This window comes from Cygnus olor, chromosome 16 (assembly GCF_009769625.2).
Source record: "Cygnus olor isolate bCygOlo1 chromosome 16, bCygOlo1.pri.v2, whole genome shotgun sequence".
In the NCBI taxonomy this organism is placed as follows: Eukaryota; Metazoa; Chordata; class Aves; order Anseriformes; family Anatidae; genus Cygnus; species Cygnus olor.
This window is the reverse complement of record NC_049184.1, coordinates 15,352,483-15,378,564: the sequence shown is the minus strand read 5'-3', so window position 1 is coordinate 15,378,564 and position 26,082 is coordinate 15,352,483. Positions and strand designations below refer to the sequence as shown.

Genomic DNA, 26,082 nt, shown 5'->3' with positions numbered 1-26,082 from the left:
CCACGCACGGGTGTAATAAAGGCTAGCGCGGCCTCTCTGCGTGAAAGCAAGCTCCGCCAGCGAGCGGCTCGCTCCTTCCCAGAAGACGTTCGGGCACCGCTCAGCAGCAGACCTGACAAAAACGCTCTCCAGGGCCCAGGATCCTCCCCCCTCCCTGGCCACAGTCCTGGAACAAGCCCACAATTCCCAAAGTGTGGAAAAAAAAAAAACAAAAAAAAACATAGTCTGGTTACCGTTCTGCCCCATTACCGTCCCTCTCCCCCAATAATGCACTTCGTTTTGCTCAGTGCAATACCTACTACCAGTGCTGCTAAAACCAGGGACTTCGCTCAGGCACTAAGATGCTGAGCAGAGCCAAGCAATGCAAGGCGCTCTGTAGCCATATAGAGCAGCAAGAAGTGCTGCCTGACACCGCCAATTCTTCTCGCCGCCTCCCTCCCAGTGCTGGCGTGGCTCCTCCCGGCCCTGCTCAAGGGCAGGAATTGTCACCACGAGATCGATTTGATAAGTACAAAACCATATATAGCTCATTTTGACCAGAGATACTCTCTCTCCTTGGAGCCAGTTTTCTTTTTCTTTTTTTTTTTTTTTCTCTTTTTTCCCCCCTCTCTTTTTAGGCCACTTTGAGCCTGAGGATGAGGGCTGCTGCTCTGCGGAGGGCGAGCGCCGTGCGGGCAGGAGCTGCAGAGAGCCCTGCTGGCCCGGGGCTGTTACAGGTAGCAGAGGCCGGTCCCCCGCCAGGAGTGGACCCAGGCAGCTCGTTCAGTAGCCTTTGTAGCCAACTGAACGCCCAACACACTGGAAGAAAAACAAAACCCAGACCCAGTTCTTAGTTTCAGTACAGAAAGAGCCACCGGCTTTTGAGGACAGGCTCGCCTGGCCCGGCATCAGAAGGGATGAGCCGTTGCATTGACTGTTTTCCCCAAACCTTAAACTTCCCCTAACATTTGGAGAAAAGGGACGTAGCTCCCGGCCATCCCGCGCAGTCCGAGCATCCCTGCAGAGGTAAGGTGGAGGCCTGCCGGTGCCGTGCTGGTGCGGGAACAGGGAGCATCGCGCCTGCTCGGAGCACCCCTGGGTTGGGGCCGGGCTCCCCCCGGCCCGGCAGGCAGGGGAGCGGGGCTGGGGTCCGGAGCAGGACCCCAGCCCCGGTGGCCGCATGCGAGCCAGGTTCCAGACTCAATGCTTTCCCCAGCACTTCACAAGCCTGCTTGGTTTGTCCACTGCATCCTCCCATACTTGGAATTTATGTAAATATTTATTTTTGTGTGAATACCATGAAGTAACAAACCTTTTACAAAATATGTAACCACAGCCATTTGTGAAAGTCTTAATGTTAAAGAAAGAGAGGCAGAGACAATCGCTGTCCCAGAATTCTCTCTCTCTACGATTATAACCCAATTGGTGCCTCTGCTCCCGTAAGAGGCCCTGAAGAACATTTAGCCATAGGTTTGCCATCCAGTTCACCGAAAAAGAGGTTACCCAGGGGCTTACGAACAGATTGACATCAGCTACAGTTTGTTTAAAGTTTTATTTATACAAGTTTTAGCTGTCTTGACCAGATCACCTTTGAACTTGTCTTAGCATGTATTAAAGTTTAGTAGCTCTTACACTTTTTTAAAAACTGCTGGTAGAACACAGATGAGACTCATGGTTGCATAGGAAGGATGTTAAACAGTCTACCCTGTCACAACAACTGATGTTCATAACTTGCAGCTGAATGGTACAGACTCAGATTTCCAAAGCCCTGGTGACAGCCACATCTGTGACAAGTTATGAAACAAATGAGATTGACTACGAATTTCTCTGTCAGGGATTTTTTTTCTTCTCATTTTATTTTTTTGTGAGCCACAGCTTCATGGTTTCTTTGGAGCAAGCTCCGCAGACATCTCAGTGCTCTTTACCTGATCTGCACCCAGCTGTGGCTCCTCTGCGGGCCAGGACTGTTTCACAGCCACGTTCCTGTGCTCTCCCCAGGCAGGAAGGGGTCAAGATCTAGTCTAGGTTCTCAACAAGGAGTGAGCAGGAGCAGAATACAACAGCTTTCCAGATTTTCTGAGAGGTGAAAGGAGAATGCTGGGTTAGCAAATGGTCTGGATGTTTTTTTGTTTAAGAAAAGCTAATCACGGATTGAGAAAATAGATTTTTTGGGGTGTTTTCTTTCTTTTTTTTTTTTTAAATACAACCATCCTGCCCTGGATGTGCGGTTCCCATGACGGTGTTTCTACATGGGAGAGCGTTCCCGGGATTCTGAGCAGATGTAACTTGTACCTCCCCGATCCAAAGGGCCACTTCCCTCCCACGGGTGGCTGTCGGATTTAGTACCAGTTCATTACAAAAATGCTGCTTTGAACTCAGAGGGTTAATATACTTTTGATTTGTAATTTTTTGTAAAACTTTTTACAAGGTAGCATAGTATTTCACCAGAATACCAACTACAATCCGTCCATGGTCTGATTTTTATATAATTTAGTGGTGCTTTAGAAACTTTTGTTTGGTTGTTTCGGAGCTGTACAGCTCAGTTCTTCGCCTGTATCTACCTAAGACCAATGTGAACCTTTGTATTTTTGCTCCTAATTTTGGACTCAGTGAAAGTGTACTGTTTACATGTACAGAACTCCCGGCCCCTGTGTGTTCTGCAAGACCTGCTGTTGAAGAGGAAGATGCACCTCACCCGGTTCGTCTGCTTAACAAAGCCACAGACTCACTCACCCTCATTGACACACGTCCCTACCTTAAGGAAGACCCCACAGAATCGAAACGCCCTTTAAACAGCTTTGGGTTTTGCACAAGATATTATCACTTTTTTCCAGTGGCCAATTTAAAGATTGGCTGCAAAACGAGAATTAATCTGAAGTTCAGTTCACTAAGTAACCAGACCTCCAAACACAAATGGCACAGTCCTCCTATTTCACCATCTTCCTTCTGACATCGGAGGCACAAAGGTGAAAGCTGCCCAGCTCAATTTAGGGTCCAAACAATGGAGAAGAGCAATCGAGCCAACTGGGGGCTCGTGAGGAAGCAGGGGGGGAAACACTCATCAGCATAATTGGAAACATACTTTAACTAACATGGTTAAATCGCCCAAGATGTTAATTTCAGATTAAAATGGTAGGAGAGCATTCCCTCGGGAGACGGAGGGGCTCCAAAACAAAGCAGAAGATGGCTCTTTGGAAAGTCAGCGCTTTCCAGAGGGGCCAGAGAGAAAGCATATGGCACTTAATCCAGCTTTTAAGGTGACACTTTATTGCTTAATCAATTGATTCATTTCAAAATGATATTTTTGCAGATAGGCACCTATGCAACTTAATGTGGCTCTTAAGCAGATGAGCACTTCCTCCTCAACGAGCTTGATAAGAGTTATTTGTGTTATATACTGTGGATTTTTCCAGTAAATGTGGCTTAATATTTTAATTCTTAGAATGTGTGTCTATTATATATGTGATGCAACTTAATTCTGTTCTGTTTGTGGAATGATTAGCACAGGCCAACTCCCTGTTCCCCTCACTTAACAAAGACCAATGAGCTGTTAATCAAGCTGTTATCTCCATGGTATTACTTGCTAAATGCACTGATTTCATAAGTATGTGGAATCCTTTTTTTCTTTTGAATCTGTATATCATATATAAGACTGAATCTACTTAATAAACACTGTATAACAAAAAGGGCTCTCTCCTCCGCTATCAAACCCAGCGGGGGCTGCTCGCTCCCCGCTGCGCCCCGCGCCATCGCCAGCCGCGTCTGCTCACCGCAGCACAGGCGTAGCCCAGCCCCAGCCCCGCAGCGCGCGAGAGGTCAGTGTCATTCGCCACCAAAACAGCTTCTAAATTTAGGTCTTTAAAAAAAAATAAATTACCATGCAATTATTTTGACATAAGCTGTGCTTTCCATTCCTTAACAGACAGCTGCAGTTACCGTAGAGAGCAGCGTTAGCACTCACAGGTGGGGATAGTCACGGATTAATGCTTAATTTATATTTTGACAAAATTAATTTTGTGAAGTGTCTGTTTTTTGTGGAAATATGGAGTTTTCATTGAAGTTTGTGGAAAGTTCTCCCTCTACTCATGGAAAATACTGATTTTTCGTTATCAGCTTTATTCATTAAGTATAATAAATCTTTGCATCCATAAACCGTCTATCTCAAAGCACTATGTAGATAAAATCTCCTGATTGGGATCAGTGACTGGCCGAGTCAGGAGGACCGAGGAAAGATGAGTCAAATCCAGTCACAGCTTTGGTGGAAACATCCCATTTTGACGCGTACGCACTTACCTGTGATGCAGAACGGGCAGGACCTTCCCAGGGATTTGCTGCTGAAGCCTTGAGCGAGCAGCCAAAGGGTGCCCTGAACATTTGCACTTGTCAATAGTCAGCTGGGACGGCACATCCCAAAACAGACCTCGCATGTTAATTGCTGTTAACACACGTGCGCCTGTGTGCACACAGAGCTAACGTAGGTAATGCATGTCCCAGTGCTTCCAGAACACAATTCAGTTTTAACACACGTTAAGCCCCTGGGGAATCTCTGTTCCCAAGTTGTAAACCAAGCAAGGGAGGTGCTGTTGCAAGTCACGGACACCAGCAGCCGCAGTCACCTGGCCGTGCAGAGCCCTTCCCCTACCTCTGGAAATACCTGCTGCTGTTCCGCAGCTCCACCATGGAGAGCCTTGGCTGGGCTGACCACCGCCCCGCAGCACTGCAAAGCGGGATGCAAACAGCGGGCAGGAGACTGCCTCTGAGAGAGGAAATCGGTTATTTACCAGATAAATTTCATGGAGGAAAAAAATATTTGTATTTATTCTATGTGAAATTCAGACATTAATAACAGCCTAGCTTTGAAGCCTCCAAGCTCCTCTGTTCTGCAGATAACTAATCCTGACATCACCATTCACCACACCAACAAAATATAGCTGGTGATTTCAATTATTTAACGATTTTAAAGCTCCCTTAAGTAACAACTTAATTTTTGCATTCCTTGCTTTTAGCTTACTTACATTACCTGGGTATCTTTAAGGATACCCGTGTTTGCACACACAGGCTGCCGGTCAGGACACCACCAGCGCAGGACCCCAAGCCACAGCCCCCTTTTCTCCCTCCCAAGCCGGTGCCAGAGCAGCCGCTGCCCCAGCCCGCGGCTCCCCTCACGGACAGGACCCCTGGAGCAGCAGCAGCTGAGGTTCAGCCAGCTGAGGTCAGCGGGTTTCTGATGAGGCGGCTGCCTCTGCTGAAAGACTGCAGCTAGGACTGATGGCTACATGGAGACAAATCTCCAAACGCGAGGGATTCAGAGCTTTAACCTTCTCCTGCGCTTAGGACAGAGCTTCTCTTTGCACTCAAACGGAGCAAACATTCAGCTTTTGCTCCCCCCCCCCCCCCTTACAGTCTTATCACTATTTTTAAAGCAAGCAGACCAAGGAATGTAGGCTCCGTTACTGCCACGCTTGTGCACGCAAACAGCCCGGCATTAATTACGTGGTGGAGCTCAGGGAGCGGAGCACTGCCACGGCTGTTTTGCAGCACTACAGAACCCACGTTATACATTGCGCTGCCGCAGGGATCCGAGCACTCCCAGCAGCCCCACCGCCCGCTGCATGAGACCGCCACCTGCCTTGGGGAAGATCCACGTAATGAGACCAGAAGTGAGGCACGTAACAGGATCTTTCATGTTATTCTTTTTAAAAATGCTTCCTGCCTAGAAAAAAAAAAGAGAATGTATCAATAAACTAAGTTTACAGGTAGTTTCAAGAAAAAAAAAACACAAAAAACCAATATAATTGATATCCCATTGTTATGCTTTTGAAAACATTTCCAGATCCATTTACTCAACAACTCGTTAAGACAGTACCATACCATACAAGCTGTACAACAGAGCTGTACAACAGCAGGAACAGAGGCTCTGCCCGGTGCCACGGGGAGGCAGGTGGCTCGGGTCGCCGTCACTGCGGAGTGGCTCGTGCAAACTTCGCTCCAGCAGCATCCCACACCCACACGGCTTCCATGTGAGCCTTTACAGCATCTATTTCCCAAGAGCCACGCAGCGTCTGCAGCAGGCGCACGGTCTTCAATTATCTGCAAGTGTATAAAACATGATGGGATGAGGCTGTGACAACAACGCACCCCCCCTTTTTAATCATCTGAGCCGGGAAGCTCTGGAGCACTCCCAGTTTAAAAAAAAAAAAAAGGAAAGAAAAAGCAATAATGCCTTAAAGAGCACAGCAGATGATTTCAGAAAAAGAGGATTGAAACCACAAATGGAGGTTTTACAGAGTGTTTATTTTTCCAATACCACAAGGGACATACATGAGCAGGCCCCCCCGGAGGGCTCTGCAAACCAGACCGCTTCAATCTGTACACTACAGTGGCCCCGAAGGAGACAGAGCCAGAGAACCCCAGCTCTGCTCCCGATCTTTGGTAAGCAGGTTTCACACCTCCGCTCCGACCTCACTAATACTGCGTTTCAGCTCATCCCAGGGCGCGCGTGTGCACGCAGGAGTTGGTCACCTCTTTCCTTCCACAATATGAGACTGTCAGATGCATTAAGGATAAACCCTTCCAGAGACTAACCTTGTTGCATCCCTCAGGCTTGCACCTCAGTTTAAAAAAAAAAAAAAAAAGTGCACGGTGAAGGGAGGTAGGATAGAGCTAGAAAAGATACAAGCAGAAAAAAATAAAAATAAAACTCCCACACTTCTTGCTACTGTGTGCTTAAAGAACAGCCGACTTTTGTCCCCGTTGAAGCAATTCACTTTTGATAAGTAATTACTCCAAAGAGGAAGAGAGGCAAGTCTCTGCTCTCTGCCAGTCCACGGCTGCACGAGGCCGTTCACCTTTCTGCAATGCGGCTCTAGCCGAGCGCTGGGAGATGCGGTTACAGCGACAGCTGGCAACTAGCTCGGAGTGACCAGTAAAGCACACTCAGCTCAGCAAAGCCCCTCAGGTCATCCTCGAGCTTCTACATCACAGTCTACCTGCACAACACAGCACGGAGCCCTGGGCAGAGGAGGAGGGTGTCAGAACCGAGAGTCACCTTTGCATGTTGAGCTTCACGCTAGGTAAGACAGAATACAGTGGCTCTGACTACAGATGCAGATTAATAACTAACACCACTTTAATGCAATACTGCTGTAGAGCCCGAAAATCCAAGGAAAAAAAGAACCCTTTATGTTCTATGTACATTACATCCATTTACAGAGTTGGCCAGTACTGTGTACAACATATAAATACATGATCAAACAGATGCATAGAGGATACTTACAGGAGCCAAATAATTCACTTTATACATCCAAGAATGAAAATATTTTTTAAAAAAGGAACAAAAATACTGCTTTAAATGTTAGATGATCGTCACACAGATGCACAGCTAGACACTTGCAAGTGGTCAGATGCTGTCATGTTAAGGTCCTCATTGCAGAGCTACAATACAGAGATCGCTGGCCACCTAAACGAGCTTCTAGGAACCTTTGACTTTCCCCACTAACTTGTAGCAACAGCCAGCCAAAAGAGGCAGTCACAGCAGCTGGTCCAAGAGTTCAGCCAGGCACACAGTTCCACGGCCCACGCGTCTTCCTGCAGACCAGCAGAAGGCATTCAGTTGGCACACGCCACCTGTTTTCTTCTTGCATCCTCTCAATTGGCTCCATCCAGTACCTGGTCAGCTGCACGTGGCTCCACCTGCAGAGTGCTTCACTGGTCACTACGTTCACCTGCAGCATCCAGAGCCCGTACAGAACCGTCACCTGCAGAGCAGCTTTCTGCTCGCGCTTACTGTACAGTGGTACTTCCCACACAAACCGAGAATGGAGATGGCAGAAGGGGAGAGTGGAAGACTGTAGGGGCTAACCTAGCGCAGCCCTGAAATAGAAAACACCCTGTTCCAGTTCCTTTGGATGTAAAGATTTCCTCTACAGAGGGTCCACGGATTGCCACAGCAAACTGCCTCCCGGCCAGGTGTTAGCCTCAGCATGTGTACCAGAGCACAATCAGTATTTCCACAACAGCGTTAAGCAGAAGGATCGCTCCAGTGGGGCGCAGCCCACAGACAGTGGAGTAGTTGTGAGCAAGAAAGGGTTTTGCGCTGTAGATTTCAGTGGGAAGGCAAGTCAACTTTCCTCACCAAAACAAAGTGTAACAGCATTTCTACTATAAACAGAATAGCATTTTGTGTACAGGTTTTAGGATCAGTCATTATCAAAATACACACACTGAATATACAATTTGTCCCATGGCCATAATTTATTATCTCACCACAAGGCACAATACACAAAGCTTAGAGGGTCCTATACAGTCATCATGACAAAATGCCCCACAGCCTTTACACATAATCATGGCTTTAAGGCTGCACGAACACTTGAACGATATTTCTTCAACACTGCTGCTATCAGCAAACATCTGCACAGAAAGGGATGTATTATGGTTTGCAGCAAAGTTCGCTTTGTGGGTTAGCTGCATCATGCTTCCAGCAAGACTTCTGGGAAAAGCTGGAGTGTTAGATGAATAATTAAAGCTGGTGGAATTAAGCTGCAGCTTAGAAAGCTTCCCATAAAATGCTTGTTTGATATTGAACTGAGAAGGTATGGAAGAAGGCTCCAAAGGGTGATTGTGTCTTTTCCCTGGTTCCCTTGAAAACTTAAGAAATGGCAGGTCCATAACCAGCGGAACACTTTGCAAGGGCTCAGTTAGCTCCACAGGGCTTTGTGCTGCGTCCTTCTGCTTCTCTCCACTGTTCTTGGTTGGGCTGTCACATGCCAACGCATTCTCATTTCTTATTTCTCCCACGGTGTTCATGTGCTGCTTTGAAGTCCATTCTTCCCTTACACCTGGCATTCCTTCTCCAGATGCACAGCTCTTGGTCAGAGGAATCTGTTTGCTGGGGGCCAAGGTCCCCATGTCTGAAACTTGATCTGAAGCCCTCGAGTGATGTAGTCTAACACTGGCGTTGCAAGGAAAACCAGAACCAAAGAGCTTTTTGCCTTGAACTCCAACGTAATTTTTATTGGCCGGTGTACTCCCTGTCTGTTTTGGGCCAAGAGAATTTACATTTGGAGATAAAAACGGAGGCTCTGGAGATGGGTTCAACTTCTCGGGACTTTTATTTGTGATAACATTTGTTAGTGGGTTGCGCTGCGGCACCCGATGGTTCTTGGACACTTCCTTTTGCTCTTCAAAGCTACAGGAAGAAAACGTTCTTTCCTGAGGGCTCATCTCTTCATGCTTCTGAGAGGCACTTGCCACATTTGCTAGTTGGTCTTGGCAGCTTAAAGCTGAGTCAATTTTGGAATGTTTTTCTGGAATAGACTGATTCTCCATATCCTCTGCTCTAGGCAACGCTGTCCCTGGTCCCCGCTTCTTTTCCTGGGAATCTACAGAAGATCTCACTGAGTGGAAGTCATCACTCCTGCTTAGGGCGCTTGTCTTTACTTGTACATCTGGAGAAGATTCTTTGCCAAAATAGCAACTGCCACCTCTCTCCACTTGCATGGAGAGGCTTTCCGACTGTTTGTCTGCAGGTGGTTGTATAACTTCCAGCTTGACACTGGCTTGAGATCCTGGGATGACTTCTTCCAGTGGATGGTTCCCCTTAAGCAGCTGCATCACCAAAGGGTTGTTGGTTTCAACAGAGGATATGGGCCGAGCAGAACCTGACAGCCTCTCGGATTTTGGGGGCAATGGTGCATGCGGCCCCCATCTCTGAGGTGGAGGTGCAGTGCTCATCACTGCGACTGAAGGGAAGTCCACGACATAGGCCAGACTATCTGTTTCCACAGGTAACTTCGATCTAACTCTATCACGTCTCTCAATGTTGCTCTGACAGGAGTCTTTCCTGGTTACCTCCCTGCAGTTGACACTTCTAAAACATACATCCATCTCTACGCTCTCATCAGCTATGTCAGCTTCAAAATCCGAAGCAGTATCCGTTGTCTCACTGTGTGTACTCTGTATTTCATCATCTCCATTCAGCTTGAACTCTTGAGTCTCTCTCAGTGGCTGACACACATCTTCTGGTTCTGTTCTGGGGCACCTCTCTCTCAGCTGCACAAGTTCTTCAGAGGTATCTATCCTATTCTGAGAAATGAAGTCCTCACATAAAGAAGATTTCACCAGAGACTCTGTATTCTGTTCTTCATCACTTGTTTTGCCATCACTCTCTCTCTCTGCCTGCACATGTGTGAACTGATACCGTGCAGGCTTTACTTTCTCCACTCCAGTAGTCACTGTTCTGGAGTTATCACTATCATTTCTCATACACTGTTCCACAAATGTTTCAGAGCCATTACATCTAAATCTAGATATCACTTCTGGCTCGTGGCATTCTGGCTGATGGCATTCTTTACCACCTGATGACAATTCTGGCAGAAGAGTAGGACAACTGGAGGAATTTTCCTTTACATCAGGATGATAATCCAACTGTACTGGGGGAGAGCTACCACCTTTGGGTTCTGACAGAATCCCATCTCCTGTAGGACTGATGACAGTTCCCTGAACCTGAGAACAAGACAGACCGTTTACTGGAGGAACCAGGCATTTCAGCTTTGTACTTTGCCTCTCCTCTGATGCAACACAAGCTGGGGTTTCAGTCCTTGCATCACAGAGGACCTGTTCAGGGCTCTCCTCCCGCCTCTCCAAAGTTGCACTGTCAGACGATGACCCAGTCACAGCATCACAGAACTGCCTGCTAGGTGAGCCATCCACGTGCTGAGCTTCCCCTGAGCTAGTGCCTGCAGTGCGTTCCGGATTGCCGCTTCCCTCACTCTTTGAAGAAAAGGAGTCTTGTGTTGAAGAGGCAAAGGAATCCGCGTTAGCTGCCTGAGCAGCCATCTCAGAGTCAGCCTTTTCTCCATTTAGACGGAGAGACGACAGTAATTGTGTTCGTTGTAGATCTGACGAACGCTTTCCATGAGTTCTCTTTGATCTCCTGTGCTCTGTGTGGCTGTTGCATTCTCCTCCGCCACCTCCTTCGTCAGTGCTTCTCCCTCCGCCTGGGCCACCCCCACCTCCGATGGCAGCTGTAGCAGCTTCTCGCTGGGCTCGGGCCTGCAGAGCACGGGCTTTAATGTCTGCGAGTGTTCTGGCCCCGCTCCTGCCCCGGCTGGAGGGCTCCGTGTTGGGGATGATCCTGGGGCATATTTGGTAAGCTGGCTGACCTTTAACCACCCAGGGTGGTTTAATACGTGAAAGTTGAATCTGAAAGAAAGAGAAAAGCACTTAGTTCTAACGCTTGACTATTCACAGACAGTGAAATGCATTTTATTAACATCTGTTCATCGTAATTCTTGTTATGAGAATTCAGTATAAAGAGTTAAAATTCCAACTTAAAAACAAACTTTGGCAGAGAAGTAGCATGGTTCCCGTAACCTCTGCTTATGTGCTCTGTCACACGATATGTAAAGCTCACTTAGTATTAACACTGCTTTACCAGAGCCAGCAGACGAATATGAAACGGGTGGTTTGCTTTCAGAACTTTAGAAATCAAAATGGTCTCCTTTACATCAGGATGACTACTCTGAAGCTAGCAAGATGGATGCCTCTAGTTAAAACAGCAAAAGTCAGAAGGAATACTTTTCTGCCCCCGAAGGAAAGGAACTGGGAAACTACACAGGATAAAGAACATGATTTGAAGGTCTCTTTAGCAATAAGTCAGCTAGTTTCAGGAAAAGTGATTTCTTTATCCGCAGAAATGCAAACTAACAAAGTCAAGGTTACCCTGCGCTCTTGTGCAAAGACCTTGGAATGATTTTCCATTCTTTGCCCTTCTAAACAAGATAGTAACCTGTGGTAATCTGAGGTACTTCGCCAGCTCTGCCAATGAAACCCTTCCACTACTTCTGCTAAAATGACAACACTTGACATTTCAATAATGTTTTGATGCTAATAAGCATGACAGCCCTGAGATACCAAGCAGCTATAATTCTCTTTCCTACCCGGATGGGTGGGACTTTTGGCTCCTCTTTAGTAGGCTGTGGCTTTTCTGGGTGAACACTTTCAATTGTGTTACGAAAGGACTGACGATCTTCAAGCCGGGGCTTCTTTTCGGGGAAGGATGCAGAGGCAGCCTCCTCAAAGCATTTCCTCTTCTGGTCCTTTGACTCCCGAGCGGAGTTCTCCTGGGGCAAACTAGGAATTCTGCTTGCAGCTGCCAATGACGGATCTTCCGATTTACTGTGTGACTTGGAAGTCTCCGGAGAGAGATGCAGTTCTGAACTCTCTGGATTCAGTGCTGCAGTAGAAGCGCTTGTCGGATCATCTTTCTTCAGGTCCATCTCAGGTTTGGTCTCTTTACGAAGAGAGGAATCTGGTCCCACAGAGGCAGTCTCTTTGGAAGCCTCCTTTTGCTCAGATTCACGTAATTTGTACAGGCTCCTCCTGGCTCTGCATCGCAGGTCGGCCCGGGAGCGTTTCTTGAAGTGCCCATCTCTCTGCCGTGTAGAAGGACCGCGTGGCAATCTTGCTTCTCCTTTAACAGACAGTCCTGTCCTGTTCTCAGCATCTTCTTGCACCAAATTCTGCTCTTGGGATTCTTCTTGGGTCAAGCCCAACCTATAAGGCAAACATAAAAACTAGTTAAAAGCTAAAGCCCATCCTAATTTAAGCATTTCATCTATTATTTATAGCTGTACTGTCACCACTATACATAGTAACATACACATTACAAAGCAGAGACTCATCAAAACCTCATTAAGTCAGTCTGCAATGAGATAACCTGTACATCTGCTATCCCACATTACTGTCACAGGGAATGATGAAAATAAGAAAATGTAAAGATCTGTGATGGAAAACAAATACTATTCACTTGTCTCGAAAACAAAATAAATAGGCTATAAAACTCTGCTCTGACCAAGCCAATTCCACTTAAGGATTCCCCTGAAGCAACTGTCTGAATGATTCACTCCACAACTACATTTTTACAAGGAGTTTATGCCGCATCTTCTCAGGTAACCACAAGCAGAAACACTCTGCTGCCTTCATAAGCATAGATAAAACAGGACAGAGGAGGTGAAATTTCTTACCTTTGTCCATAGTAGTCCTCAAAGAACTTCTCCTTCCATTGTTCCACTCTTTTCTCCTTTTCCATCTCCTGCCGAATTCGAACTTGCATTTCATGCGTGAATTCACCTACATGAAAGCAAGATACTGAAATTCAGTTCCAAACAAAATCAATTTTGCAAGTGTAACCTTTTTTTTGTTTTAATAGTATAGTACAGTAGCGCTCTCTCTCTCTCTCTGAAGGACAGATCTTCTGTTATCATGCTGCTTTCCACCCCACTACGGATCTACATGCTGCCTGCAACTACTTAAGGACAACAGTCACACAGCCTCAAGCAAACCTGAAAAAAACAAAACGCAAGTTCTATTTTACCACATGTAGGTCACCATTTAACAGAAGATAAGTCTAACATTACTTTACACCTCCACCATTCTGTTCTGAAGGTCCCATGGCACCTAAGGAAAACATTCATTTTAACAAAAAAAAGATAAAAATTGGTGGCAATACAGCCAGATATACAGCCAAACTGGACTAAATTTCCATTTGCTAGCTGTAAGAGAAAAACAAAGAAAGCCCACAAGATGAGTACCCATTCTCCAACCACAGAAGAAAGCAAACCTACTCACCATCAGCTAGTCGTTCTCTCCAGCTCTGAGCAGCATGGGTGAAAAATTCGTTATTCAGAGCACTGCCACTGAGACGCATCAGCCCATCAGCCCCAACCTAAGAGGACAAAAACAGGTCAAAGAGAAAACATTTGCCTTCGGATGTTCTGCAAGCAAGAGGCTACATGGCGAGTGGAAAACACCCAAGTGCTGCACCTTCATACCTGTCTGTCAACTTCCGGAAGGAGGTAAAGAAGCTGCTGCTGGAAGTGCGATGGGAGCGCATTAAATGTTCTGGAGTTTATCAGAGCTCGCAGGTTTGTATTGACAAGAATGGAACCAGGTGTTTCGAAGTCAATATCCTCACCCCTGTTTCGTTTCATTTGTCCTGTAGTTTAAGGACAGGCAAATAAGATAAACATTATTGTACCAAAACGTTTCAGCATTATGGGCAAAAACCCCACATCATAAACTACTGCAGCAAAATGAGTAAAGACTCTAGTATTCAAGTGTGAAGAATGGCTCTCTCAACCATGCTAATTAACAGTAAGCACGCATGTGGAATTTTGATATGAGGTCATGTTTTTGTCATATTCAGGTACAGTTTTTGCTACTGATTTTCAGACTAGGAAAACTTTTCAACAACTGGCTCACTGTGGTTCAGAGAAGAAGGTCCAGATGAAGAGCCTTAAGATTGTCATATGCCCTCTAAAGCAAGAGAACGCTGGTGTTCTTTTCTCAGAAATATACAGACTTCAACACTGCCTGCTTTTATGGATGATTTTCTCCTAACTTTAATCAGGATCACTTACCAGCTGTGGGCTTTCGAATACCTCTCAGTAGCTGTGGCGGATCCCTGTTTATTTCTGTTCTACTGCGCAAGGCGGCATTGCACAGGGCCAAAGAGCTGCTGCTACTGCTGGATGTGCTACTGCTCTCCCCATCGGCATGCCTTCCTGTGAAGCCTAAAAGCAAAACAATCTCACAAAACCATGCAAAGAGTAGCAGAAGCCCAACTCGCAGAGTGGTTTTAGCATACAAAAATTACCTGCTAAGAACAACAGTTCCACTACTACAGGGTTTTGTCGTCCAGTTACCAGCTATTTTGATGGAGATAAACATATACTTAACAGCACAACTCAGTCACATGCATTCTCAGCAAGTGTTAAAGAAGCCCTCAGTCAAACTTACGATTAGGGACTACTGATTAAAAGCTAACTACATAGTCATTGCAAAAATCACCAAAACAAAAGCAATGCTCACCAGATGCAGACTCCATGTGTGCCCCATTTACTTTCAGTGGTGTTAAAACAACACGTGGCAGCATTACACCAGTCTTTTTCTTTTGTTTGGTTGTCTGTGGTCCAGAAAGAAAACAAGAACAAAACAAAGAAACAAAGATGTTATAGAAAGACAGGTTAATCGTCCATGTACCATATTTCCCAAAGAACCACCCAGCTCCTAGGTAAATCTTCATGTGTCAGTCATTAATTACATTTACAAAGAGCAGAGTATTCAAAATTACCTCCTTGTATATGATCCCTCCGTGTCATAGAAACTCCTCACCTAAGGAGACATGCCCATAACTCTCCCTGAGGCACCTGCGCACACCTAGTCCCTGTCATCATGCTAATCCCAACAGCATGCAGCAATGAAAGCTCTCCTTCAGAGGCTTTGTGTTTCCATTAGTCCCACATTTTCCTACCTGTGAGGCTGTTCTGTTGCTCTCCCTGGCAGTAGAGGATGCCTTGCTCTGAGATTCAGTGGAACAGGAGGCATTAGAGGAGGTTTCATCAAGAGACACTGAAATAGATGGGCACTCGGTCAGACACAGAAGTAGATGCTTATAACTTAAGATTAACGTTATCAGACACTTACCATCATTATCACCACTCACAGTGCTTGCTTCATTGGACTCACAACTTTCTGCGTCTGCTGTATCCTCCAGTTCATCCCCTTCTGGCACAGACAGATTCCGAGACCACTGAAGAGCATCCTTCTAAACAGGCAAACAAAGCTCAGGTGACTACAGTCCTTCCTCCCAACAACTACCACTTAAGCCAATGGGAACAGATGGTTTAGTGGATGTAGCTTCTAATTTAGATTTTTTATCTTCCCTATTTTAATCCCTTTGATGCAGTAAGATATTTTTAAGCATGTTTAGGCTCCTAATGGAAAGAAGCCATCCAAACTATCAGCACGCTTCACAGACACTTCCTAGATGAATAACTCAAATATATCCAAAATATGTAAGGTTAATATATCACGCTTTTCTGCAAGAAACAAGCAAGCAGTTTCTAATGAAGAGAAATATCTCATTCTTACTACTAGAAGAACAGGTATCACCAGAGTTGCCAACTACTAAGATAGCAAGTAGATGCATTTACTACCTGTATAATCAAAGCCATTTCAATTCCATCTGTTTTCAGTAAAGTATGACAAATTAATGACATTTTCTGACAGCAGGAAAAAAAGGATGCAAATTAAATAGCCAAAATACCAGTGTCTATTAAGCTGATATTTATCAGGGAATCCAACAGTACAAAACAATGCAGAAGAAAAGCCTGAGACCAGAAATATTTTCAACATTTGTGATTACTGGGACAATAGACTAAAATAAAAAACATTTCAGAGAGACCTTGAGATGTGAGGAAGATGGTGATGCTAACTGTACACAGAATGCAGTGAAACACCAACCAAACAGAGAAAATGAAAATATATTTTCCAATTGAGATTTTACTCGGAGCTACAAGTTCTCAGACCACTGTAATTTATTGGTTGGCCGCGTTCCCTTGTGGCTGTTGGAAAAGGAGTGTAACAGGACCATTTTGATAATCAGCCACCTGAGCTGAACTCCAAATACTGGAATAAGAATTTATTTTGCTTGTGCAATTCAAGAAATAATAAGGGGGTTTAAAATGAATTTATCACCTATGTCTGAACATAGCTGAAAGGTACAAACTAAAGTGAAATAATGAATTCCAGACATACTTTCACAGGATGATCTCACAGGCAGCACATTCAGCTCACATGATACTCAGTAACAGTTTAACACTCAGCTATGCATAACAAGCAGAACTTGCACCTTGGCCTTCAACTGAGAGTAGAAACTCAACATTTACCTTGAGCGTGAACAGGCTGATCCGTCCAGGCAGTTTGTAAAAGAGTCCATCACCTCCCCTTGAATTGGAATGGAGCATGGCATTGAGGCAGGCCAGGGGAGAAGTGCCACTGAAAAAGAGGAAGGCAGGAAAGAGACTCAGACAATAACTTAAAAAAAAAAAAGGGGGGAGGGGGGCTGATCAAGAAAACGGCCTGAAAGATCTGTTTAAATTAGCATCATTTATCTGACTTAAGGGAACAAAGATGCTACTTATTAACCTTATGGGATAGGCTCTTCAGTCAGAATAGCATTACTGTTTTCCTGTTTGACCTGTAAATTAGCCTCAACACATCACAGTAAAGCAATCTGCAGAAAACAAGAAATGTCATCCTAATTTTGAAGTTACTCCTGGTCATTCTTTAGCCATTTCTAACTTGTATTATTCGTTTGCCTTCCTTTTTTGCTTCAAATTTTCAGAATTGGATTGATTTTACTAAAAAAGAGATTTACTCAGCAGTAGAAAAACAAAAAGTCAGCAAAAATTATACACGTATTTCTGAAATGTCTTTCCTAATAGACAGCACCGCACTGGCAGAGTTAGATATAAAAGGTCTGATGAACTAATTTGTCAAGTCCTATGTACCAGCCTGGTTTTGCCATTTGTGATTAGAGCAGCCTACGCTCACACTGATGGAACTTCTGTGCCATGTAATCTCATGTTTTCCAATAAGTCACACATGTGCATGCAGAAAGTTACCTGGAAGAGACATTAAAGCAATATTGATTTCAAAATTATTAAAACTGAAACTGAAAATTGGATTGAGACAAAACATTTCAAAGAAAATCATTCTCAAATTGAAAACAGCACTTAGAACAATTTCTGTTTCCACCCTCAATGCATTTGGTTTTTGGGTGTTTATTCACAAGCCTCAGCAACAGAGGAAATTACCCTCGATCATTTTTAGATACTATGAAAAAAAATTTCCAGCCTTCTGGCCTGTTAGACAGTGCTTTCCCTTCTGTATTTAACGGAACACCCAGCAAGCCAACCAGACACAGAACGCATTTTCTTAGAATGGCAAAAAACACCAAAACCCCCCAAAACAACAATAAAACAAAAAAACCCAAACCGTGCTTTTTCCCCCAAAGAAGAAAAACCAAACAGTTAAAACTTTCCCAGGAGGCAGAATTCAGCTCTGGTGCTGGACGCCAACGTCCCAGCTCGTGCACAGGGCGTGTAGGACAACTGAGGGCCGGGACCCTTCCGACGGGCTGGCGTTACCCCGGACCTGGACAACACTGCCTTAAATTGATTCAAAGGGAAAACCACATCTTGAGTCGCCAAGCCATTTCCTTCAGGAAATGGAGCTTCAGGAAGGCCTTTTATTCAAGGACCAGGAAAGTCTGCCGCATATTTAGCTAGACAGGATCACTGCCTGTATTCTTTGAACAATTATGCTGCGAAGAAAACAGTCTCTGCTTAAAGCATAGAATTAATAACGGGAAGAAAACAGACATTCCAAAGGAAAACCACCAGCCTCTAAACAAATGACGTAGCTCGGTGGGGTTAAGCATGACGCATGCTGCAAAGTTCGGTCCTTAGCTACCTGCTGTGACAGGTCACTTGTCAAAACCGGGAGAACATCACAATAACTAAGGTCTGAGAGAATGGATCTGCTGTTACCTGTAGCACAGGACAGCCTGTGCACATAGGGCTTCAGCTATCTACCTGCCTAAGCAACAGGGCTGATCTAAGAAAGATGCAGGGTATTGATTAAAACAAAGATATATGACAGTTTTCATTAAAAGCCTGCCTCAGGGCTGTGATACCACCACCCGCATCCAAACCACGGAAGATCTACTCGGTAAGGATCCCAAGCCACAAATTGGGTGTTCCAGCAGCTCCGGTACTGATGCAGCAACACGGTGGCACAGCACCTCGCCAAACAATGGTAACTCCCACGCACAACACCTCCACGTGCATCGACGTTTTTCACTATTCAAACCATCACAGCTGTTTCCTGACTTCACATACAAATACGGAGCAGAAACAAGCTAACACTTTGAGTTGCTGGGTCCCAGAAGAAATCAGTTTACTTTCTGTAGCTGGCCAGAGTACAGGTTCAAAGAATGCAAACCCAATGGTGGGAAACAGCCCGCAGAATCAAGGTGAGGAGGTTACCATGACTAGAAGAAGTCTGCACATCTGGCTTCTGCAGAAGTCAGTCAATAGGCTGCAGATGGAAAAGACTGCTTCTTCTGGTCCTCAAACCCTCATCCTTTCCTTTTTTTTTTTGGTAGGGCGCCACACAGCACTAACTGCGGCACTTGGACTGTCACGGCTACTTACTTTCTTTGATGTGCAAGACAATCTTTATTTTCTACTGGCTCACAGAAATAGAGGTTCACAGGAACCTAACTGAAGAAAATAATCTCCCACTCCTGTAGCTTCCTAAATTCCACATCATTTTTTTTCCAGATCAAAAAGGACATATCCTCTGCACGATGTCAAGAACCACAACAGTGTAAGCAGCACTACTACAGTGCTCAAAAACCTGAGCAGAAGCCAGGACAGTAATATAAAACAAAAGAGACTTTTCAGAGTCTCCTACTATATAATGGCTGTTCTAGAAATCTCTAGAAATGAAGCATCAAAGGAGACAGAACTTAAACTTACTAGAGCCACAATAGTAGAAAGTACCAGGAGCTACTTATGAGAGAAACATATGAGTGGCAAATGCAACACAATACAGGAATCAAATCTGCAACGGGCATTTATTACACAATAGGTGGATGAAGGGGGCTCTGTATGTTATCAAAAAATCCAAGAAAAGCTTCCAGTTATTGTCAAAGAAAAAAAGTATATAAATGTCTGTAATGTTATCTGAAATTACCACACTGGAAAGAGAAAAAGGGAAGAAAAGTGGGCTAGAGATGAGGCAGAATCACACGAAACAAGCCAAGGCTTTGTATGAGGCCTCCTCACCCTCCATGCACACGCACTGTTTTAAATGAGATCACCAATACTAACCTCATTTCCTTTAGTCCTTCAGCCTCTATGACCTGCAGAATCTGTTTTGGGGTCATGGGAGCATCCGAGTAGTTTTCCAGCACCTGAAGAGACAGAAACACCGGGTGTCATCACAGAACTTGCTTCTATATTCACAGAACTACTCCATAAACGGGGGTTCAGAGACAATGCTATGCCACTTAGAACTTTCTTTATCTACAAAAGACAAATGCTAAAAATTTCAGGCTACCTCAAGATGACGGTAAGCATTACAACAGGCTTACCTTCATTTGGTCCCTAATTAACTGAAATATAAACGTGAAGGAGAAAAAAAAGCAGCAGAATTTGGCCATAACACAAAAGCCAGTTGGAGCTTTACCAGACTTCAATCTGCATTAGACCACGTTGCTACCACATCCAGCCTTCAACTCTGTACAGTGGGTAGAGGTCCTCAGTGATGTAAAACGTCCTCCCTACCACGTACCTTCCTACCTCTAAGCAGAGAATCCAGTACTTTTCCGGCAATAAAAATATCACTGTCCAACTACGTAATTCAGAAGCGTACCTTCCTTGGATTACTGCATTCATCTCAGCTTCGCTCCACCTCAAGAAGGGTACCACGGGTAAGAGTCAGAATTCTTGTCAGAGAAGGACAGAACTCAGAAAAGGACTACGATAACGGTAAAGGATATGGAAAAAATTATGGGTAGACACTAAAAAGATTTTGACTGCTTGCCTTTGAAAGCAAACGAGTGAAGTCAGGTATTAAAAAGGCAATAAAATAAATAACATCTCATCCTTTCATATATCATAGGAAGCGCAGAATTGCCACTTACATATGAAGGATTAAAGAGGCCATTCATTATTTTTAAAGCCTGTGGAACTTACTGCTCCAAAGAATCTAGAAATCAGAATTTCAATGACACAAAAAGAGGACCGGACATTTGTGTGATAAGAAGATTACCCACATCATCAGGAAACAATGACCAAAAGAAAGCTGCAGTAGATGTAAACCACCACGTTTCTTTGGAAGCGGATAACCCTACAACTGCCTGGCACCCTCTGCCTCCCATCGAAGCAGACAGGGCTGCTCCCTGAACGCAAGACACTGATACGGCAGGCCTCTGGGTCTGATCGAGGGCGAGAACTGCACCACAGGCGTGTGACATGGCCCGAAACAGCCAAGAAAAGTGGCAACGGGTATTGGGCCTGGAACTTTTTGATCATAATCACGATCTAAATTCCCCAAATGTAATGGCTACAGTGATGCACAATCCTGATTTTGTTTGTCACCAGGCTTTAGAGGGCTCCACAACACGATACTGGCTTTCAGTTTGACTTGAGTGAGAAGCAGCGGAGGAACCCAAATGCCCCAGTTATATCAGCAGCATCTAGAACTGAGTCACTGCAGCAACGTGTCAAGGCACAGAGACTGCTGCCTGCCTTGCGGGGCTGTGTGAACGGGACACTTCCAAAAAACGCCGTGCAGGGGACCACCTGGATCTCCATATTATCTCCCAACCTCTGCAAATAAGGAAAAAAACCACCTCACGTTACTGTAGAGCTCAGCCACGGTTTTTGATTAGGGAATTTCTTAAGTGACATCCACCCTATACGGATTTTTCAGATGCTTGAAGATCACACGAATAAGTGATGCTAACCTGGTAGGGGACAACTACAAACCCTGAGATAACACACCGTGAAAACAAAAGGAGTTGAAAGAAAAGACAAGGAAAGTGATAAGCTATATTCAAAGAGTAAACAATTTAAATTCCCTGTCAATACAGCTCCATCACACTTTTTCCTTCGCTAATCAGAAAACCTCTGTAGGTTACCATTCTTCTGTGCCTCCCCCGTAATCTGTCACTGCCCATCACTCCGAAGGGACAGGCTGACAAGGGGAAGCACATCGCTCCAGGGGCAGATGCAAGATCCACAAAAGGGAAGATGCCTGTTCTGAAAAAACAAGGAAATTCTTCACAGCCTACAAAACCTCTCTCAAGTGTCAGACACAGTGCAGCCTAAAACTGAGCATGAATGAACATTTACATAAAGATAAAAGAATCTGCGCTCAGGGGAACAATTTCCAATCAACAGCTATATTAAGTGTACAGACTACTTAACGGAAGCACTGGGAGAAGATCCTGCATCGCTAGCCAGCAGAGCCCAGCCTCCAGCAACCATACCCCAACCCGAACCTGCCCGTGCCATGTTAATCCTTCAGTACAAGTGACACCGTAACCAACCCACGAGGATTTTCCCCTCCACAATTTGTAGTACTGACAGTCAAGGGTTCCTACGCCCGTCACGATGGAGGCTTACATCGCTCCCCCCGTGAAATCACCAGTGGCGGAGGTGTTTGGCACTGACAGCACTTGTCCAACAGTTCCATGGCTCTGGGTGTTCGAATGAATCTTTAAAGGCTTATTTTATGGAATGTGCATGATATTAGCTCCGTAGGAGCAGCAAAACTAAAAAGCACTTTTGCCTGTGATTCTCGGAAACATTGAGAGGAATGCAGAATCCAATAGCGTGCGTCAGAAAGGAAAATTAAAAGCATTTTGACAGGGAGCATGTGTAAGCCTAGTGTTAAATAAAGATCTATTTTTAGTGGATTTACAATCAGTCCTGCAAGCTGGAAGTGCAGCTACGCAACTGCAGGTCTCTCTAAGTAGATAATCTAGTAGGAGATAGTTCTATTTCTGGGTCTTCAATGGCTCTAAGATGCTGCTGAGGCTTAGGCATCTCATGCACCTACTGTGACTGCGCCCGAGGCTCTAGCCAAAAGAGCAGTAGGTGAGAAGAGCTGTGTTTGTGAAGAGATTCCTTCCCCATCGCTCGACGAGGGTGGGGAGGTACGTCAGGGAACGGCTTCTTAGAAACCCAGCCACACGTGGTGTTCTGGGCAGCCCATAAATATGGATTTTTCATCCCTCAGAGCTCAGGACATTTGAACGAGAGGGGATTTTGTACCAGATCACCCAGCGCTGCTCCAGCCACGAGGTCACTGCCCGCAGCCAAGCGCCCCGCAGAGCCAGGGCCTCCCAGGAGCGCAGGGTGCGGCACCACACCGCCGGATTCACGCACCCAAGTTCCACAGACGCTTGCTTGCACCCTTTTCCAGTTTTTCAAGCGACGTCACGTGGGTCAAAAACATTATCATTTCCACACAAAAGATTATGCAAGTTGCTGGAAGACAGATGCCTGTCTGATTAGGTTTCTCCCTGGCAAGCAGCGAGAACACGCTCAGATATCCAAACCAGCCTCGCGCACCAAGACCGCACCGTAGGACACGCTCGGTGCGAGAGGTGAGCCTCATCTGGCCTCGCCCATGCTGTCCCCTTCTGATGTCTGCGCACTCCAAGACATAACCTCACCGGGTTAAGACATAATAACGACACAGCCCAACAAACAAACAAAAACAAGCAAGGAGAACACCCTCAAGCCCTATAAATCCGTTCCTCCATAGCGAGCACGCCCATATCCTCACAGACCAGCGGCTGAGTACCGCTGACGGAGGTAACGGCAGCGATCCGCTCACGCCCGTACAGCAGTGGCGGGATCACCGCTCGATCCACGCGTCGGCACCTGGGATCTGCAGAGATCCACCTCAGGGTGCCCCGAGGAGAGCGGCTGCTGCCCAGGGGCCAGAGCACGAGGTGCTTCCAGGCTGTGGTGGCCATCAGCCCCTCACCACGCACCAACAGGACAAGAGGAGCCCACTCGTTCGATCGCCTTCGCTACCTGTGAGGTGCCCAAGCTGGTTTTGTCATGTTCCCTTGTTCACAAATTGGGTTCAGGACGGACACGGCTTAAACACTTCACAGGGGGAAGTTGTGGTGGGCAGACGCCGGCAGGGAGCCACCCCGCCCGTGCGGGCACCCCTTGGGAAGTTTGAGGGCTCCACAAACGTCCCCAGAGCGCAGAGGTGGGGGCACACACGGCTGCACCTCCTGACCCCAGGGAGGAAACAGCTCCCGGTCCCACCGATGCCAGCCCCAAGGCTCAGTACGGCCACTGGCACGGACAGCCCAGACCCAGCCTCGGGACCGGGACCGGACCTCCCGGCGGCAGCACCCCCGGGCTTCCCGCCGGCCTCTCCCCGGGGGGCTGCGGGTTCTCCCCCGAGCCCCAACCGGCCGGGAGGAGGCCAACAGCGGCCGGCTCCCAGCGCGGGGCGGCTCCGGGCCCCTCGGGCTGCGGGCAGAGAGGACCCCGGGAACCCCCCGAGCCCGGGGCCCACCCCAGGAGCCCCCCGCCGAGCGCCGCGGCCTGGAGGCGGCACCGGGCCCGGGACACCCCCGGTGTCGGGGCAGCCCCCCCCCCCCCCCCAAGGCCCGGGCCGCGAGGGGCCGTCCCGGTGGGCCCGGGGGGTGGGGGTGGGTGGGGGCCGGGGCTGGGGGCGCTCCGGGGGTGCCGCCCCCGCCCCCCTCCCGTTCTCCCGGCCCGTCCCGGCCCCGCGGCGCCCCCCCCTCACCAGGCGGGCGGCCTCGGCCCACGTGCGCTCCTTCTTCCTCCGCTGCTTCATCTCCTTCATCCTCCTCCTCCTCCTCCTCCTCCTCCTCCTCCTCCTCCTCCCTCCCTCCCGCGCGGCGCGGACCGTTAGGCGCGGGCGGGCGGCGGCGGCGGCGGAGGCGGCAGCGGGCGGGTGGCGGCGGGGGCGGGGCGGGGCGGGGCGGGCGGCGGGGGCGGGGCGGGCGGGGCGGGCGGGGCGGCGGGGGCGGCTCCGGGCGCTACGGGAGGAGGCGGCGGCGGCGGCGGCTCGGGCCCGGCATAACAACGGGGTCAAAGGGCTCGGCGCGGGAGGGGGGGGGGGGAGCGGGGCGGGGCTCGGCGACGGTGGCCGCGCCGGGACACGGCGGGCCCCGCGCGCCGCCACTCGAGGGGCGGGGCCGCGCGGCGGGCCTGGGAGCCGTTTGAAGGAAAACAAACCGCGAGGGCTGCCGGGAGTTGTAGTCCCCGCTGCGGGAGCCGTGGCGGGGCGGGATCAGCCGGCGGACTACAGCTCCCAGCGGGCGCCGCGCGCGCTGCGCGGTATGGCGGGCCGGCTGCGGGCCTCGCCTGGTGGCTGAGGGGAGCTGAGGGCCCGGCCCGGCCGCAGGCCGCGGAACGGGGCCGGCACCGGGCCCGGCACCCCCAGGGGCACCGCCGCGGCTCGGGTGCGTTTGCCTCAGCGCCTGACGGCCCCGCAGCTCGCCCCGAGGCTTCTGTAGAGCCCGAAGTCCCCGCGCCCGGCCGCCCCCTCACAGCTTGACGGTGAAAACGGGCGCGCTCTGATGCCATAAGCCTCACCGGCTTTATTACACGTCGTGTTTAGGGGCACTTTACATCCCTAGGCCGAAGAGATGGTACAAATGAATACAAGCCGTAAAAGTATGGACAGGACTATTGGCAGGGTTTTTGCCTGCGGATCACCCGAGGGTCGGCCGGGCTCAGTGCGGCTCCGAGGAGCTCGGAGTGCTCTGGGAGCTCTCTGGGAGCTCTGGGAGCTCTCTGTAAGCTCTGTGACACCGCTGTGCCCGCGTGGAGGCCCTCGGGCCCTTGGGTTCAAAAAGAAAGAGGAATTTAAGAAGGTAGTAAGCGCCTGGACCACGGAGAGTTAAACCCACCGCGAGCAGCCGTGACCAGCGCTCTCAGTTCAGTTCCATCTCAGCCTCCAAGTATGGCTTTTGCAGGTTAAGTTTTCCAATCTGTGTTTTAACACAACAGAAAACACCTTTCAAAACTCAGTGCTTGTAAAACGCGGATAGAAGAGAGGACAGATCCAGCTTTACAGGTGCCTCTCTGGAACTTGGCAAGCACTCCGTGTGCAGTGAAGGCAGACTTGCTACAGCTAAAAAAATAAGAGAAGTTTGATCTGATCTGTATAATGCATCGATGTAATCCAAGATGCTATCACAGAGGCATGCGTGTGTTTTAGAAAATTCAAGCAGCATGCAAATGTTTTTAAAAAGGCGCTAGATCTACGTTAAGGATTTTAAGAAAGTGCTTTTACTCTTACACTTCAGCGTCATGTGGTGCTTGCTCCTGGAGCCAACGGGCTGCTTTTGCTGCAGGTTACTTTTTTTTTAAAAAAAGATCCCCCTATACAGATCAGAGCAAAGATGAGAAGGATGTAAAACATTCCTCTGAAAAAGCTGTGACTGCGCACCAGGTCCAAGGGCCTCTTCCAGGAGTCTGCTGGATTTCCTGTCTTTGGCTGTTAACCTGCAGGAAGCCCAGATGGTTCAGATAACAGCCAGAGGCACGCAAACTTGGCAGGAATGTTTCTTAAAAACTTCAACACAGAGTTCAGTACATTTTGTAGAGCTTAAGACAATGTATTTTATCTTAATATCAGTGCCACTGAGTATCTGGTCAAGGGTACGTCCATCAAAAAGAG

General features: G+C 47.5%; 1 protein-coding gene across 2 annotated transcripts; it reads right to left on the bottom strand.

Moving 5' to 3' along the window:
• Positions 1-8,217: 8,217 nt before the first annotated feature.
• On the bottom strand, positions 8,218-24,343 carry ASXL1 (ASXL transcriptional regulator 1). 2 transcript variants are annotated; one of them, XM_040576348.1, is made up of 12 exons: positions 24,178-24,343; positions 19,722-19,804; positions 16,710-16,818; positions 15,466-15,586; positions 15,293-15,390; positions 14,851-14,944; positions 14,400-14,552; positions 13,812-13,975; positions 13,609-13,705; positions 13,005-13,110; positions 11,919-12,534; positions 8,218-11,181 (listed from the first exon to the last, which is right to left on the bottom strand). In XM_040576348.1, the coding sequence occupies exons 1-12, from the start codon at positions 24,235-24,237 to the stop codon at positions 8,236-8,238; spliced, it is 4,647 nt and encodes a 1,548-aa protein (XP_040432282.1). In that variant the 5' UTR covers positions 24,238-24,343; the 3' UTR covers positions 8,218-8,235. The 2 variants fall into 2 exon arrangements, with proteins under 2 accessions (XP_040432282.1, XP_040432281.1); XM_040576347.1 differs by having other exon boundaries at positions 15,293-15,586.
• Positions 24,344-26,082: the final 1,739 nt, after the last annotated feature.